The sequence below is a fragment of the Zophobas morio genome, unplaced genomic scaffold, assembly GCF_036711695.1.
Source record: "Zophobas morio isolate AGI-343-1 ecotype UQ-CSIRO unplaced genomic scaffold, CSIRO_AGI_Zmor_V1 ptg000012l, whole genome shotgun sequence".
Classification (NCBI taxonomy): Eukaryota; Metazoa; Arthropoda; class Insecta; order Coleoptera; family Tenebrionidae; genus Zophobas; species Zophobas morio.
The window spans coordinates 22390175-22405734 of NW_026972117.1; the positions used below are offsets into that span (position 1 = coordinate 22390175).

A 15560-nucleotide genomic window follows, 5' to 3' on the forward strand; every position below is an offset into this window, starting at 1 on the left:
TTAATAAAAGAGAAGAAAGCAAAGAAACAGGATGAAGAAGACCAGAAATTAAAGGATATAAGAACGGAAGCGGAAGCATGGAAATATATAAACCAAGAAAGGAAGATAAAAACGGGACCAAGTAAGAACATCAAGATAGAAGAATGGCGGGAATATTTTATAAGAATTTTAGAAGGCGCAGAAACTAACGAAGAACAGAAGACAGAAGTAAATAGACAGGAAACAGGCACAATAGAAGAAAGGGAAGAAATAGGGAAGGAAGAGGTGATAAGAGTAATAGGGAAAATGAAGAAAGGAAAAGCTGCAGGAATAGACGGCATTCAGAACGAACACTGGATTTACGCAACAGAGAATATAGTTGAGGGACTCACGAAAATGTTAGATAAGATCTGGAAAGAAGAAGGGTTACCAGAAGAATGGAGAGTGGGGTTAATCAGTCCCCTGCACAAGAAAGGAAACAGAGAAAAAGTAGAAAACTATAGAGGAATTACGTTGTTGAATACAACTTACAAGATCTACAGTTCCATTTTACAACATAAGTTGGAAAGGGATATAGAGGAAAAACAACTGCTACCAGAGGTGCAAATGGGATTTAGAAAGGGAAGAGGAACAATCGAATGCATAGCGACCCTGGATCACATAGTAAGGAGGGAATTAAACGAAAAAGGAGGAAAGGTATACGCGCTCTTTGTAGATTTGAAAGCGGCTTTTGATATGGTTAATAGGGAAAGACTATGGCAGATAATGAAAGACAAGGGCATCAGTAAAACACTAATAGAGAGAATTAGAGAAATCTACAGAGAGACAGAAAATAGAATCAGAGTTAATGGAGAAACGTCGATGAATTTCTGGACGAAGAAAGGAGTTAGGCAAGGATGTCCATTAAGTCCAACGCTCTTTTCCTTGTATATAGCAAAATTAGAAGAAAATCTTAGGAAGGCACAGATGGGAGGGGTCACTTTAGGGAAAACAAAAATCTGGTCACTACAGTATGCAGACGATATCGTCCTACTGGCAAAAACGGGTAAAGAAATAAGAGAGATGATGAAAACCCTACAAACATTTGTAAGAAGGAGAGAACTGCAAATGAATGTAGAAAAAACGAAAATGATGGTTTTCAGAAAGGCGGTAGGGAGAAGTAAGAAAGAGGTTTGGCAATGGGAAGAAAAGACGATAGAAGAAGTAGCGACGTTTAAATATTTAGGGTATACATTTCAAAGAAATGGAAGAAGAACCCAACATTTGGAAAATACAGTAAAGAAGGCAAATAGATTGTTGAAGGCGGTATGGGGACTGGCAGAGAGAAGGTTGAAGAACGATTTCGTTAGAAGAATATGGCTCTTCGACAGCTTAATAAAAAGTGTTATTATGTACGGTGCTGAAATCTGGGGATGGAAGGAAAGGGAGAGTCTAGAACGAGTACAGGCAAAGTATTTGAAATGGACGTTAGGGTTGGAAAAAGAGACACCAGAGTACATTGTATTAGAGGAAACGAAGAGAGAAAAACTAAGAATAGAAGCAGCACGAAGGGCAATGAAATTTGAAGAGAAGATCAGGCAGAACGTTGAATGCAAAATAATGAAAGAAATGTGGGAAGAGATAAGGGTAAATTATAAGAAGACAGCGGAAGAAAGAAGAGAATTTTACGAAGTAAGAGGTCTAACGGCAGAAGAAGTAGAGAGAAAACGGATAGAGGGAGCAGAGCCCAGGAAGGAAATTTTAAATCTAGATGAAGAGTTACAAAGAAAAGAGCAAAGGAAAAAAATAGCAGAGTCCAGATATAATCCAAAATATGGAGAAATAATAGGAGGTCTAAAATTACCGGAGTATCTAATAAGAGGGAGAAAGAATGAAGACAGAAAGACAATAGCCAGATTTAGGGTGGGAAATGAAGAAGGAGAAAACTGTTACTGGAAAGAGGAAGAGGATAGAAGATGCGGATTATGTTGGGAATTTCCGGAGACGATTGAACACTGGCTAAAGGATTGTGAAGAGTTACGGGAAGTCGAGAAAGATAGGAATGAGCTATTGAACGAAACAGGTGATGGTCTGGAATGGATGAAAATGATATTAGAAAAGAAACGAAAATAAGGAAGCATTTTGAGAAAGAATATTAGTTTAAGTTAAAATATGTTTAATTGATATATATTTGTACATATATAGATATATTAAGGGAAAAATGTAAACCGGACTTCTTTCAAGTCCCGAATGGGAAAGAAATAAACAGTTACATACATACATACATGTACAATTTTGAAGTGACGTCATCGCATTAGTGGTGGGGATGATTAGACAAATTTTGGTTAGCGTTTTACCATCTACATGATATTCTTAATATAAGTACAAAATTTCACAACAATCGGTCGAGTACTTTCGGAGATTATCTGTCTAATAAAAATCCGGGGGCAGACGGACAGACGGACGGGCGGACAGACGGACGGACAGACGGACAGACAGACGGAAATGGGAGACCTATTTCTTCGTCTTCTAGGGGTCATGAAAGATCGAGAAAACGTAAAAGTAGAGAGTCGGCCGACGGACTCGATTACAATACTTCCTTTGCTTACGCTCGGGAAGTAAAAACATTGGCCGTTGATCTTCATAAATATCTATGGAATTTAAACTGTAAACGTGGATGTTAGTAATTTATTTTAGTAACTGTTCTGTCATTTGATATTCTGACATATCAAATCACGTTTGAGATTAAGGTTGTTAAGATTGTTTTTAAGAACGCTAAAGAAAAGATATTACGTCCAAGCTCACTCACTATACTCAATCATAACTTACGATGATCCAAAAGGTTGTTTGTGGAGTTTTATTAAATGTTAACTTTGATGACAATTAACAGGCTGATAACCTATTATAATTTTTAAATTTTGATATTTAAGTTTTTTCAAATAGAACAAACGCTCTGTATTCTATTTTTTGTACTCTTTCTTTTTTGTTTTGTATTTTCCAAATTTAAATTAAATTTAAAATTGATAGATACTTCGATTTTTTAATATTTCAAGAGACACACTTATTGGAAGAATGAGAACACAAAATAGAGTAAGATGCTATGCTAATAAAATACAGGGTTTTCTGTTTGAAAAAATCGATATTTGAAAAAATTTTTGAATTTTTTTATAAACATATTATATATTAAAATTTGATTTAATTTATACTACAACAAAACGCGTATCTTCATTTATTCCCCCACAAAGTATTCTAAGACAGATTACATTGTCAAAAAAATTTCAAAATTGCATCGGAATTTCAAAAATAAGCTATAGTTATAAATTTAGGAAAAGGCTAATGAGAATATATAAAAATATATGGGGTGTTTCCTTAAAAGACTGGGTTGTGTGTTATGCCCTAAAACAGAACACTTTGTACTACTTTGATCTTTGACGTCATTTTCTATTTCTAATAATTAATGAGCTCTCAAGGACCGAGCGCGCAGTGACTCACCCTGTATATAAGAGCCAAAATTCTTTGGCACAGTATTGACATATTAAGTGTTAAAGTGTTGTATCCGATCTTTTACAAAAGTTCCTTAGTTGGATGGTGTACAAAACTAAAAACTCAACTCAAGCGACAAACTCAAAGTAGAATACAGTTGGATCTCGTTAAATCGAACTATCAGCAGCCACAACGCTTATTATCGCTCCTTTTTACTGAAGCTTGTATTGAATTTAATCCTCTGTATATTTCTTCTGCTTAGCGTACACAAAAAATGCATCAACGTTTCCAAGGCACTTTACGCCATTACTTTTGTTCGAATATTCTGTTCACATGTTTCATCTGTATCGGAATTAGAATTCTGCCCCAATTCCGCTACACATGAAATATGTGAATCAAAACAAAATATTTCACTTTCACATCTCGGGAAGTCCGATGTACAAAGTTCATTCACCAACTACATTTATGTAGTTCTTGTAAGCCTTTATTGTAGGTGATAAACCAAGAAGTGTAACTCTTTCTTCAATATCGGATTTTGGGTTACATCATTTAGAAAAGTCAATGATGGATCGTCGTTTTCCTTCCACAAACGAGCAATTTGTATTTGTCTTTGTTTGTTAGGGTTTTAAAATGCCCTTTGGCGACAATGGTGTAAATGAAACGGCATTGAATACGTATTCACCGGATTCTTTTATGTGTGGGTATCGTTGGTGATTTAAAAGCGACGGTACGGTTTTTAGATTTTATTTCGTTGTTTACTGTTCGAGGGTGCCAGGGAGAAGACGGAAGGGTGTTTAAAATGGTACACAGGTAAGCTCGGATTTGAAGAGGTGGAAGTAGGTAAAGAAGGGTTTAGAAAGTTCCAGAAGCGAAAAGAGAAAGTATGAAGAAGTGTAGGGCAGGTAGACGAAGGATAGGAAATATTTACATTTATACAAATATTACAAATGCCCTCAGGTAGAACACCTGATTTTGTGGGAACGGTTGTTCCTACAGTACCCCCCTGTTAGTGTTTTTTTTTTTTTTTTTTTTTTTTTTTATGAAAAACCGCTTTGCAGGCGCTCAGGGAAGCGCACCCGTCTTCCTGACCTCGTGGTCCTCGTCGTTGTGGAAGCTGGCATCTCGTCGTCGTCGTGGGGTTGATCTGCGAAGGGCGCTGGTTCGTCTGTTGTGGGCGTCGTCCTCGTAGTGTCGCGGCCAAACTCTGACGTGGGCGTGTCGTCACTGAGTATGTACGCGGGTTTGAGCCGATCTATTGAAACGGTGACATCTCGACCTTTGATGTTGACGACGAACGTTTTCGCCGATCGCCTTACGACTCTGTACGGACCGTCGTATGGCTGTTGAAGCGGCTGCTTGGGACCGTCGTGGCGTACAAAAACTTGTTCGGACGTGGCGAGATCTTTAAAAATGAAGGTCTTCTTTGCTCCATGTCGTGTTCCCTCACATGGCTTCAAGTTACGCACGTGTTGACGTAACTCTTTGACGAAGTTTGGGGTGCTGTTGTCTGCGCTGTTTTCGTCGCGTGGGATGCCTAGGAATTCACCGGGCAGGCGGAGAGGTTGGCCATATACGAGCTCCGCGGAGGAACCCTGGAAGTCTTCTTTCCATGCTGCTCGAATGCCGAGCATGACGGTGGATAGGGCTTCAGTCCAGCGATTATTCTGGTGGCACATGATTGCCGCTTTTAACTGTCGGTGTAGGCGTTCAACCATTCCGTTGGCTGAGGGGTGGTACGCTGTAGTTCTCAAATGAGTGGTTCCTAATAAACAATTTAGTTGTTTAAATAGGTACGACTCGAATTGTCTACCTTGGTCGGTGGTTACTCGTAGCGGAGTGCCGAATCGTGCGATCCATGTGTCGTAAAAAGCTCGTGCCACGGTTGCTGCTTCCTGGTCGCTAATGGGTACGGCTTCTGGCCAGCGGGTGTACCGATCTACCATGGTAAGGCAGTAACGATAACCCTCTGAGTGTGGCATAATTACTATGTCCAAGTGCACGTGCTCAAACCTCGCTGATGGTGGCGAGAATGTACCGATGGGCGAAGAGACATGGCGTGAGATTTTCGAACGCTGACACTCTACGCAGTTGCGGGCCCATTCTCGACAATCTGATTTGACCGATGGCCAGACGTAACGTTGCGTCACCAGTTTTACGGTGGCTTTAACGCCTGGATGGGATAGACGATGAATCGACTCGAATGCAGCTCGGCGAAATGACTCGGTGACGTAAGGACGCGCTGTTCGCGTGGAGACGTCGCAGAGTACCGATACGTCGCAGCCTGGGATTCGTACCAGTTTGAGCTGCAGGCCTGTATTACCTGTTCGAAATCTCTCGAGTTCCTCATCCTGCTGTTGTGCTGCTGCCAGAGCTTGGAAATCAATCGAGGTTTCCACAGCCTCGATGCGAGAAAGAGTATCTGCGACAACATTTTCGTTCCCTGCTATGTGGCGAATGTCAGTCGTGAATTGACTGATGAAGTCCAGGTGTCGTATTTGGCGGGGCGAGGACTCGGTATTCTTCTTCTGAAAGGCATACGTGATTGGCTTGTGGTCTGTGTAGATGGTGAAAGACCGCGCCTCTACCATATGCCTAAAATGTTTGACTGCGAGATAAATGGCTAGCAGTTCTCGATCATAAGCCCCGTAGTTTGACTCGGTGGGACTCAGTTTTTTGGAAAAGAAGTCCAACGGTTGCCAGTGACCGTCGACCTTCTGCTGGAGGACTGCTCCGACGGCGAAATCTGACGCGTCCGAAAAAATAGCTAATGGTGCGTTTGGCTCGGGATGTGCCAATAATGTGGCTCCGGCGAGGCTCTCCTTGCACGCCTCGAATGCGGCCACCGTTGCTGGTGTCCAGTTGACCGGAGTTTTTCCTTTGACGTTGCCCTGGAGGAGGTCGTTCAAAGGTGCTTGCGTCTCTGCCGCCTTAGGTAGGAATCTTCTGAAAAAATTCAACATACCCAAGAACTGACGCAACTTTTTTATTGTATTTGGCTGCGGGAAGCTGCGGATTGCTTCGACCTTTTCTGGAAGTGGACGTGTACCTGCGCCGGAAACGAGATATCCTAAAAATTTGACCTCTGGCTGGCCGAAGACGCATTTCATGGGATTGATAACGACGCCGTACTCTCTCAAACGCTGAAACACAGTTTCCAAGTGCTGGAGGTGTTCTTCTGGTGATGCGGATGCGACGAGGATGTCGTCGATGTATGCATAGCAAAAATCGAGACCCTGCAACACCTCGTCCATGAATCGCTGGAACGTCTGCGCTGCGTTACGTAAGCCGAACGTCATGAATTGAAATTCAAACAAGCCGAATGGGGTGGTAATGGCAGTCTTCGGAACGTCTTCTTCTGCGACCGGGATCTGGTTGAATGCGCGTACCAGATCGATCGTTGAAAATATGATTTTGCCGTGTAAGGATTGCGCAAAATCTTGGATGTGCCTCACCGGGTACCTGTCGGGGCAGGTTCTCGCGTTGAGGGCACGATAATCTCCGCATGGCCTCCATTCGTCGCCCTTTTTGGGCACCATGTGAAGCGGTGAAGACCATGAACTTTGGGAAGGGCGGGCAATTCCTAGCTGGACCATGGCGTCGAATTCTTTTCTTGCTGCCTGGAGTCGGTCGGGCGCGAGTCTTCGGGGACGTTGCGCAATGGGAGGGCCCGGCGTGGTTACGATGTGGTGGCGGGTGGAATGTTTCACCGCCTTAGGGGTTCCGTCTGGACGTGTGACATCGGGAAACCGTTGGAGGAGTTCGTGGAACGGTGAACTTCCGGCGATGGTTTTTACGGACGGGATCTCACACTCAGTCACCTCTCCGATGGAAGTGAGTTGGGTAATTTGATCGTGTAGTCGCTGGTTTCTTATGTCCACCAGGAGTCCGTAGTGAGCCAGGAAGTCGGCTCCGATAATGGGTTTCACCACGTCCGCGACAACAAATCTCCACGTAAAATCGCGCCGTAAGCCTAAATTCAACGACAACGTGATTGTTCCGTACGTCGCGATGATGGTGCCGTTTGCCGCGGAAAGTTCATATGCGGACTTCGTACGCGGTTTTGGTAGCAGGGCATGCGGGAACACACACAGATCGGCGCCGGTGTCGATGAGGAATTTTTTTCCTGTTGTCCTCTCGGTGACGAATAAACGGCTCGATGTTGTTGTAGGGGTGGTGGGGCAGGCGTCAATGGCCGTTTTTAACGACTGCCCTCGGCGTTTCCCGCCGGTAGGGAACTATACCTACACGGCTTGTCGCATCTTCTTGATGTGTCGCCGAAACGCCAGTGGTAATAGCAAATACCGCTGTCGCCTTTCGTTCGATGACGGGATCCCGATCGCGAACGCGAACGCGACGATGTCTCTGGCCGCGAGTCTGAGGGCGAACGGTTCTGGGGCTGCGATGCCTGGAGGACTTCTATTTCAGTCAGCCTCTGTAGGAGGACCGCCGCGATGTCTTCCATCCATGTTAATTTTTCCAACTCGGTTGATGACAGGGGCGCGGGTGAATTCGCGTTTGACGCCATAGTTTTTATTTCACTCGAAATTCCGCACTATACTCGTCGCGATCACTGGTAATACTCACGTTTTTTTTTTTTTGATCACGTCGGGGTCACCAGTTGTGGGTATCGTTGGTGATTTAAAAGCGACGGTACGGTTTTTAGATTTTATTTCGTTGTTTACTGTTCGAGGGTGCCAGGGAGAAGACGGAAGGGTGTTTAAAATGGTACACAGGTAAGCTCGGATTTGAAGAGGTGGAAGTAGGTAAAGAAGGGTTTAGAAAGTTCCAGAAGCGAAAAGAGAAAGTATGAAGAAGTGTAGGGCAGGTAGACGAAGGATAGGAAATATTTACATTTATACAAATATTACAAATGCCCTCAGGTAGAACACCTGATTTTGTGGGAACGGTTGTTCCTACATATGTTTTGTGTTTTATCTACAAGACAAAGTAACAAGTGCAGCAGCGACAAAACTGCTGTTGATGGAAAATTTTACTCATCCAAGTGTGACGCCATGAAAATAGTTCGATTTATTGAGGTCCGAGTTATGTCTGTTTTATCACTTCTAAGCAATTATTATTTTTACCTTTACTAGTTTCTGTCGATAAATTCGGAATGATAACTTTGTCAAATCACTAATGAAAACAGAAAAAATGATCGTTTTTGTTGCATAATTAATCTATCGATTTTTACATGTTTGACAATGTTTAATTCAGACTGAAAGATTCCAAACTCATGGCGGATTTTATATTCGCAATACCGGGTGATTAAGGTGAATTTTAATCAGAGACCTTTAGACAAGTAAACGTGTTGTCATTACTTGCACCATATAGTTATTTTAAATATTTTTATTTTGCTCTTGAGTATTACTAGTTGTCTAAAAGAAAAATTTTAGCTTCAGAAAAATGTTTAAAATAAAGTTGATCTGGGCAATCGCAAATCAAGCGTTCGTCAAAATATTCTTGAAGATATGTGATTTTTGCGTTGGCCACATGGGCCGTAGCAACATCTTGTTGAAAACAATCTCACAATTATGATACAGTTGGTTTATGAATTGTTCTACAATCACCGGACCTTTTTTGCAATGAGCATCCATTCGATTGTATTTAATTTTAAATTCTTAGACACAAGCTGATGCAGAATATTCCCATTCCACATTTTCTTGTTTCACTTTACTTCGAAAATAAGATGGAAATAAGAACGTTTTTCCTACAACAGTGAAAACCACTGTTTAACTTTCTTGAACCATATATTAACTCTCAGTCAAGCAAAACTGCACGAAAACAACAACCGTTGATTTATTTTTTTTTTAATATGAAAATTTTGACAAATGACAAATAAACACATTTTGACATTTGTAATCTCCAAATTTTAAAACTGTGTCAATCGCCCCATTTTTTGCATATTATGTTTCCCAATCCTGTCAAACGATGACAGAAAAAATGTAGAAAAAGAACTTTCAAAAGTAGCATTTTTAATACACCGTAAATTTAAAATTTGTAAAAATATATAGATAACTTTTATTATTTCAGTACTTCTTTTGTTAATGTAAAAGACGTAACAGTTGAATATGTATTTGCCATTTCATTCTCTGCACTTACGTACATTAACTGATTTAATCAATCGTTGTTTTTCAGGTTTTGAAACCACTGTCAAAAAATTCAGTAAGTGAAAATCTCAAAAAACAAGATACATTAATTCACGTCATTTAAAACCAGTGAATGGCTTCAACTGTTTTGTTATTACAATATACTGAAATTTCTATAGCGCAGAAAAAACAAGATTAGATTTTCAAAACGCCCACATACACTACCTTAATATTCAAATTAACTTTGGTAAATCTTCTTCAGTATATTTAAGTACAAATATTAGTTTGCATTCATTTTTGCTACAAACAACGCTTCCATTTTCCCTATGTATTCAAAAATTACGTAATTTCCACCTTTCAGCTGCCTGGAAAACGAAGCACCGGACCAAGCGGCTGGACCATCCCGGCGAAGTTACAAATCTACCTATGGCTAGGCATGCTCAAGCACAAAAAGAACTTCATTAACGGAATACCGAAAGGCTACGAAGTGACACACGAAATTAGAAACGTGGAAAGACCGCGAGCGCTTCCCCCTTCCATAATCCATTACGTCGAAAAACACGTAACATGAACCAGCCCCATGTTTTTGCATAAATGAACGCGGTAAACTTTCAGGTTTTTCAGTTGCGAGCGCACATTTATCAAGCGAGGTCGCTGATAGGAAGTGATGCTTCAGGTCTTTCGGATCCATTCGCAAGAGTAATTGCGGGAGAATTCAGTAAAACCACGCAAGTTATTGACGAAACTTTAAGCCCGACGTGGGACGAGTTGCTCATTTTCGGGGAAATTCTCATATATGGAACCGCTGAAGAAATCAAGCAAGATCCTTCTTCGATTATTATCGAAATCTTCGACCAGGATAAAGTCGGGAAGTCGGAGTTTATAGGACGAGCTTTGGCGAAAGCGCACGTTAAGTTAAGAGAAGAAGGTTACTCTAAACCGAAGTTTCCGCCTTCTTTGGAGTGGTTTGATATTACTAGAGGTGCAGACCATGCTGGGGAGTTGTTGGCGGCTTTCGAACTTCTGGAATTACCGAACGATGTTGATGGAGGGCAGCTGCCGCCGTTACCCGCACCAAAAGATATTCCGATTTATAAAGAAACAGATCCTAAAGATTTGATTCCTATGCTACCAGTTCCTAGAGGGATTAGACCAACGTTGGCGCGTTATCGCATCGAAGTACTATTTTGGGGGTTGAGAGACCTGAAACGTATCCATCTACTAACAGTAGACAAACCAAGAGTCGATATAGAGTGCTCAGGTCACATTCTTTACTCTTCGATTATTCAAAACGCCAAAAAGAACCCAAATTTTAGCAATCCTGTGAAATTTCTCGACTTAGACCTACCAGAGCAAGAACTGTACAGACCACCACTAACAATCAGAGCTGTGGATTGTCGAAGTTTCGGACGCTACACTCTCGTAGGAACCCACATGATCAACTCAATTCACAAATATATGTACACACCGATAACCAAAAGAGACCGAGAATCAGAGGAAAGAAAACGAACCTTGAAAGAACCAAAAAATGATTGCCCAACTTTAAGTCAGTGTTCACCTACAAATATAAACTGTATTGATAACGATAAAGAGCGAAGTCCTCTTCTACCGAAAGACATTTCGATTTCCATAGGGTATGGCACACAACAAAGCTTAAGCAAAATGAAGTCTGAGGCTAGTAGGAAACGGAAACCTAGTGTTGAAGAGGACATGGACGATGAAGAAGGAAGTCGTGACTGGTGGACGAAATATTTTGCGTCAGTCGAACGAATGATTGACGAAACCAAAGAAGCGAAAAAATTGTTAAATCAGCAAAATGGGAATCTACAAATTCTTGCAGATGATGATAGCAATCCACAGTCGGGGAACACTTCGGATAAAAGTCCAGGAGACGGGAAAAGACGATTTGGGTTCAAAACTGCGGCTACGGCTTCAAGGTTTGCAGCAAGAATTAGTCCTAAAAGCGTTCGAAAAAGAAGTAAATACAAACCCGCCTTATGCAAAGTACAACTAATAAATGGGTAGTAATTTTAAACTAACATTGTTTGTTTTAGATATACCCTACCGAGCTGGAGGCGATATCAGACTTCGGTGAATTCAAAGAGTGGTTGCATACCTTTGAATTATACAGAGGTAAAAAGACTGGTGATGACACTGAAGACGAAAGTCGCGTAGTGGGTTATTTTAAGGTAACACCTGACTCGCGAAGTTCAGGATTTTTAACCTAAAAACTTTGTAGGGTGCTATCAAAGTATACAAATGGCCTTTACCTAAAGATATCGAAGACCACACCATAATGGGTTTCGACCCACAATTCGGATTCTTTCAAGGTTTGCCTTCAAACGACCCCATTCGTGTTCTAGTACGTGTCTACGTAGTCAAAGCGAACGATCTTCATCCCATGGATCTCAATGGTAAAGCGGATCCATACGTGGTTATACAACTAGGTTCAAAACGTATTAGCGACAAAGACAACTACATCTCAAAACAACTGAACCCAGTATTCGGAAAGTAAGTATAATTTACGTTAAACTTTCACGCTTGAGCAATTTACTGCAGGTGTTTCGAGATCGAAGCTACATTCCCACAGGACTCGTCACTTACTATACAGATATACGACTGGGACTTGGTCGGATCTGATGACATGGTCGGTGAAACGAAAATTGATTTAGAAAACAGATTTTATAGCAGACATAGAGCTACATGTGGTCTTCCCGAGAAATATGAAGAGTAAGATAACGCGTTTAATTGACAGCTGTCTAATCTTTGTTCTTCAGACAAGGGTACAACGCCTGGAAAGACGCTATGAAGCCTACTCAGATCTTGGCCAAATTATGCAAAGACGCCAAAGTAGAAGCTCCAATGTACTCAGACAGCCAAGTGAAAATTGGACGTCAGGTGTTTACGATTCACTGCGAAGACTTCGATTTTTACAGAACACGTGAGGCTGAAGAACATATGGCTCTAGCGGTTTTACATCGTTGGCACGAATTTCCGAAAATTGGATGCCACTTAATTCCGGAACATGTGGAAACTCGACCGCTTTATAATCCAGACAAACCGGGAATCGAACAAGGCAAGCTGGAAATGTGGGTCGATATGTTCCCGATGGATATGCCTTTACCGGGACCACCGTTGGACATTTCTCCTCGAAAACCCAAAAGCTACGAACTGAGGGTTATTATATGGAATACCGACGACGTAGTGCTGGAAGATGACGCATTTTTCACCGGGGAAAAGATGTCAGATATTTATGTCAAAGGATGGCTAAAAGGACCAGAGGATTGCCAGTGTACGGACATACATTACCGTAGTTTGACGGGAGAGGGGAATTTCAACTGGAGGTTTATTTTTCCTTTTGATTATATGGTGGCAGAGCAGAAAATTGTCATCTCAAGAAAGGAATCGCTTTTCTCGTGGGACGAGACGGAGTGTAAAATACCAGCACGACTAGAGTTACAAGTATGGGATGCTGATCACTTTTCAGCCGACGACTTTTTAGGTAAAATTTCATTAGCCCTTTTTTCTTAAAAGACGTATCTAGAGTTAGAATATTTTTAAAAGTTAATTTGTAATAAGTACGACTTTTCAGGGGCCATCACACTGGATTTGAACCGTTTTCCTCGGGGAGCAAAATCCTCGAAACTGTGCACTTTGGACATGTTAAAAACAGACGGTTCGGTCCCCGTTGTAAATATTTTCAAGCAAAAACGGGTAAAGGGCTGGTGGCCGTTTTTCATCAAAAAGGACAACGAAGAAATGGAATTAACCGGAAAAGTGGAAGCAGAAATCCATTTATTATCGAAGGACGAAGCTGACAAAAATCCGGTGGGGTTAGGAAGAAGCGAACCGGACCAACTGGAAAAACCAAAGTGAGTTTTTATGCGTCCATTGAAATTAAAGCTGTTTTATTTTGTTTCAGTCGACCAGATTCGTCGTTTATGTGGTTCATGAATCCGCTCAAGTCGATACGTTACATTATATGGCACAACTATAAATGGACGATTTTGAAACTTTTTATTATACTTGGCTTAGCAATAATCATCCTGTTATTCTTCTACTCTATACCAGGTTACACTGTTAAGAAGATGTTAGGAGCTTAAGGCTTGTTTTTCATATATGCACCAATTCATCATGTAATCGATTACATTTTACATCAGTACAAATTTATTCACACACCATGTAAAATACGATGTGGCTTTTGCCTAAGTCAAAATGTATTATAATTAGGAGTGACGTCAAAAATACACAAAATGTTGAATTTCAGACTTTTATTGCGTGTCAGTTGTCTATTACTTGTAATATATGCAAAATAAATAATTACCTATTTTCAAAAGTCTATGTATGTCTTTGTACTTTGTAAATATTTTCGCGCATTCTAGCATCTGACTTCGTGTGGTATGCCGACAATGTACCATGGAAATGCAATTTAAGGCTGTCATATGTTGTTATCATTAACACACTAACCAAACTTTCTACTTTAGAAATTAATTTAGGGTTATCTTTTATTTAAAAAAAGTCAAAAAAGGTTCTATTTTTAGTAAAAATAAATATTTAGGTTTTCCTATGTACAATATAACACTAAATATAAAATTTCGTCATTCAAAAAAAATCTACAAAGAAATTAGTATGTACATGTTTGATAATAATTTTATTATTAAAATAAAAAAAAATACATATATGTAAGGCCATAAATATAAATAAACTACAAAAAATAAAATTTACACCAACATATTTTAAGTTGACCCCAAAATCTTAAAGAGGATGAGCAATCCATAATTTTAACACGTGAACAAAATTTTAAAACCCGCGAAAATTCAAAACTTTGACCTTGAACTCTAATCGTTAACAAAACTGGAACCCTACGTTGTGTTTGTTTATGGCGGAATGCGTTCAAATGCAAAATAGGAGCCTGAAGGCTGAAAAACGCCCCTAAATCAAACACAAAATATGGAGGATACAAAAATTGTTTATCCTCGATCCTTGAGAAGTACAAAAAATTGAGAAATAATCTAACTTTAAGAGGGCAAAATTTAAGGTCCTCGTCGTGTTCACCCTTCCTTTGTGATTCTAATTTATAGACAGATATAACACACACCGTACATGTCTATGTCTAAAAACCTGCCGCATATTCTTTATCCGGTCTGCGCAAACTAAACAGTTATTAAACCATGCTGCGCGTTTCACGACGAAGCGAGTCTCCATTTCAACACATATTTGGGCAATTCCAAAACCGCAAAAATTGAAACCGCTTTCATTGTGCAAAATGTGCCTTTTTATTTCAATTAAGTTCAAATCCTATCTCTCTCAAACTTATATAACGATGACAGAATGAGTGTTAAAATTACTAATTTCCTCCACACTCAAGAATTTCAACCAACACAGAATTTACATGAAGTTAAATTATACCACACTCTATCAACAATTTTTTTTATTTCAAGTTATTAATTATATCACATCGCATTCACAGATTGCCTCATGAACTCAAAACCCCACATCACATTAAAGATTCAATTCAAGCCGCAAAATATTATTAAATCTGTAGGAAATATTAAACCCCTCCCGAACTTCGAGGGAATTTAACTTGTAGCGTGTAGATCAATCTCGCGTGAGAGTTAAGAAGTGTGCTATCATGTGAAAAATAAAGTTAAGTAGAACATCCAGAAACTTTAGTTATAACTTGATAAAGAAAATAATGAATCCTGACTAAGTGAATTTCCTAACACGTGGTTTATATGAACCATTTATTTTTAAAGCATATATTTTTCAAATTCAAATTATTCAAAAGCGATCACTATCAATTTTTTCGTAATGATTTTACAATAATTGTAAAGAATTGAAATAGCAAATAAAATGAAAAAAAACCTATATAATGTATAAGAAATAAATTGAGTGTGATAGCAGGTGTCCCCATTAAAAAACTGATTTAAATTTAACTGCAGGTCCACATATAACAATACACTAACGTTGTTATGGTTATCATATTAAACACAAATAGTAACGTAAAAAACTAATACCCGCTACTAAAAGTTG

General features: G+C 40.0%; 1 protein-coding gene across 1 annotated transcript in view; it reads left to right on the plus strand.

Annotated features, from left to right (window-relative positions):
- Window positions 1-13837, plus strand: part of LOC135128012 (otoferlin-like) — a 238177-nt gene extending 224340 nt beyond the window's left edge. Inside the window, exons 16-23 of the mRNA XM_064054794.1 lie at window positions 9889-10089; window positions 10143-11531; window positions 11582-11716; window positions 11767-12038; window positions 12087-12257; window positions 12305-13029; window positions 13120-13399; window positions 13450-13837. Coding sequence (XP_063910864.1) covers window positions 9889-10089; window positions 10143-11531; window positions 11582-11716; window positions 11767-12038; window positions 12087-12257; window positions 12305-13029; window positions 13120-13399; window positions 13450-13630 — 3354 coding nt within the window. The 3' untranslated portion in view covers window positions 13631-13837. The remainder of the gene's footprint in view (window positions 1-9888; window positions 10090-10142; window positions 11532-11581; window positions 11717-11766; window positions 12039-12086; window positions 12258-12304; window positions 13030-13119; window positions 13400-13449) is intronic.
- Window positions 13838-15560: the final 1723 nt, after the last annotated feature.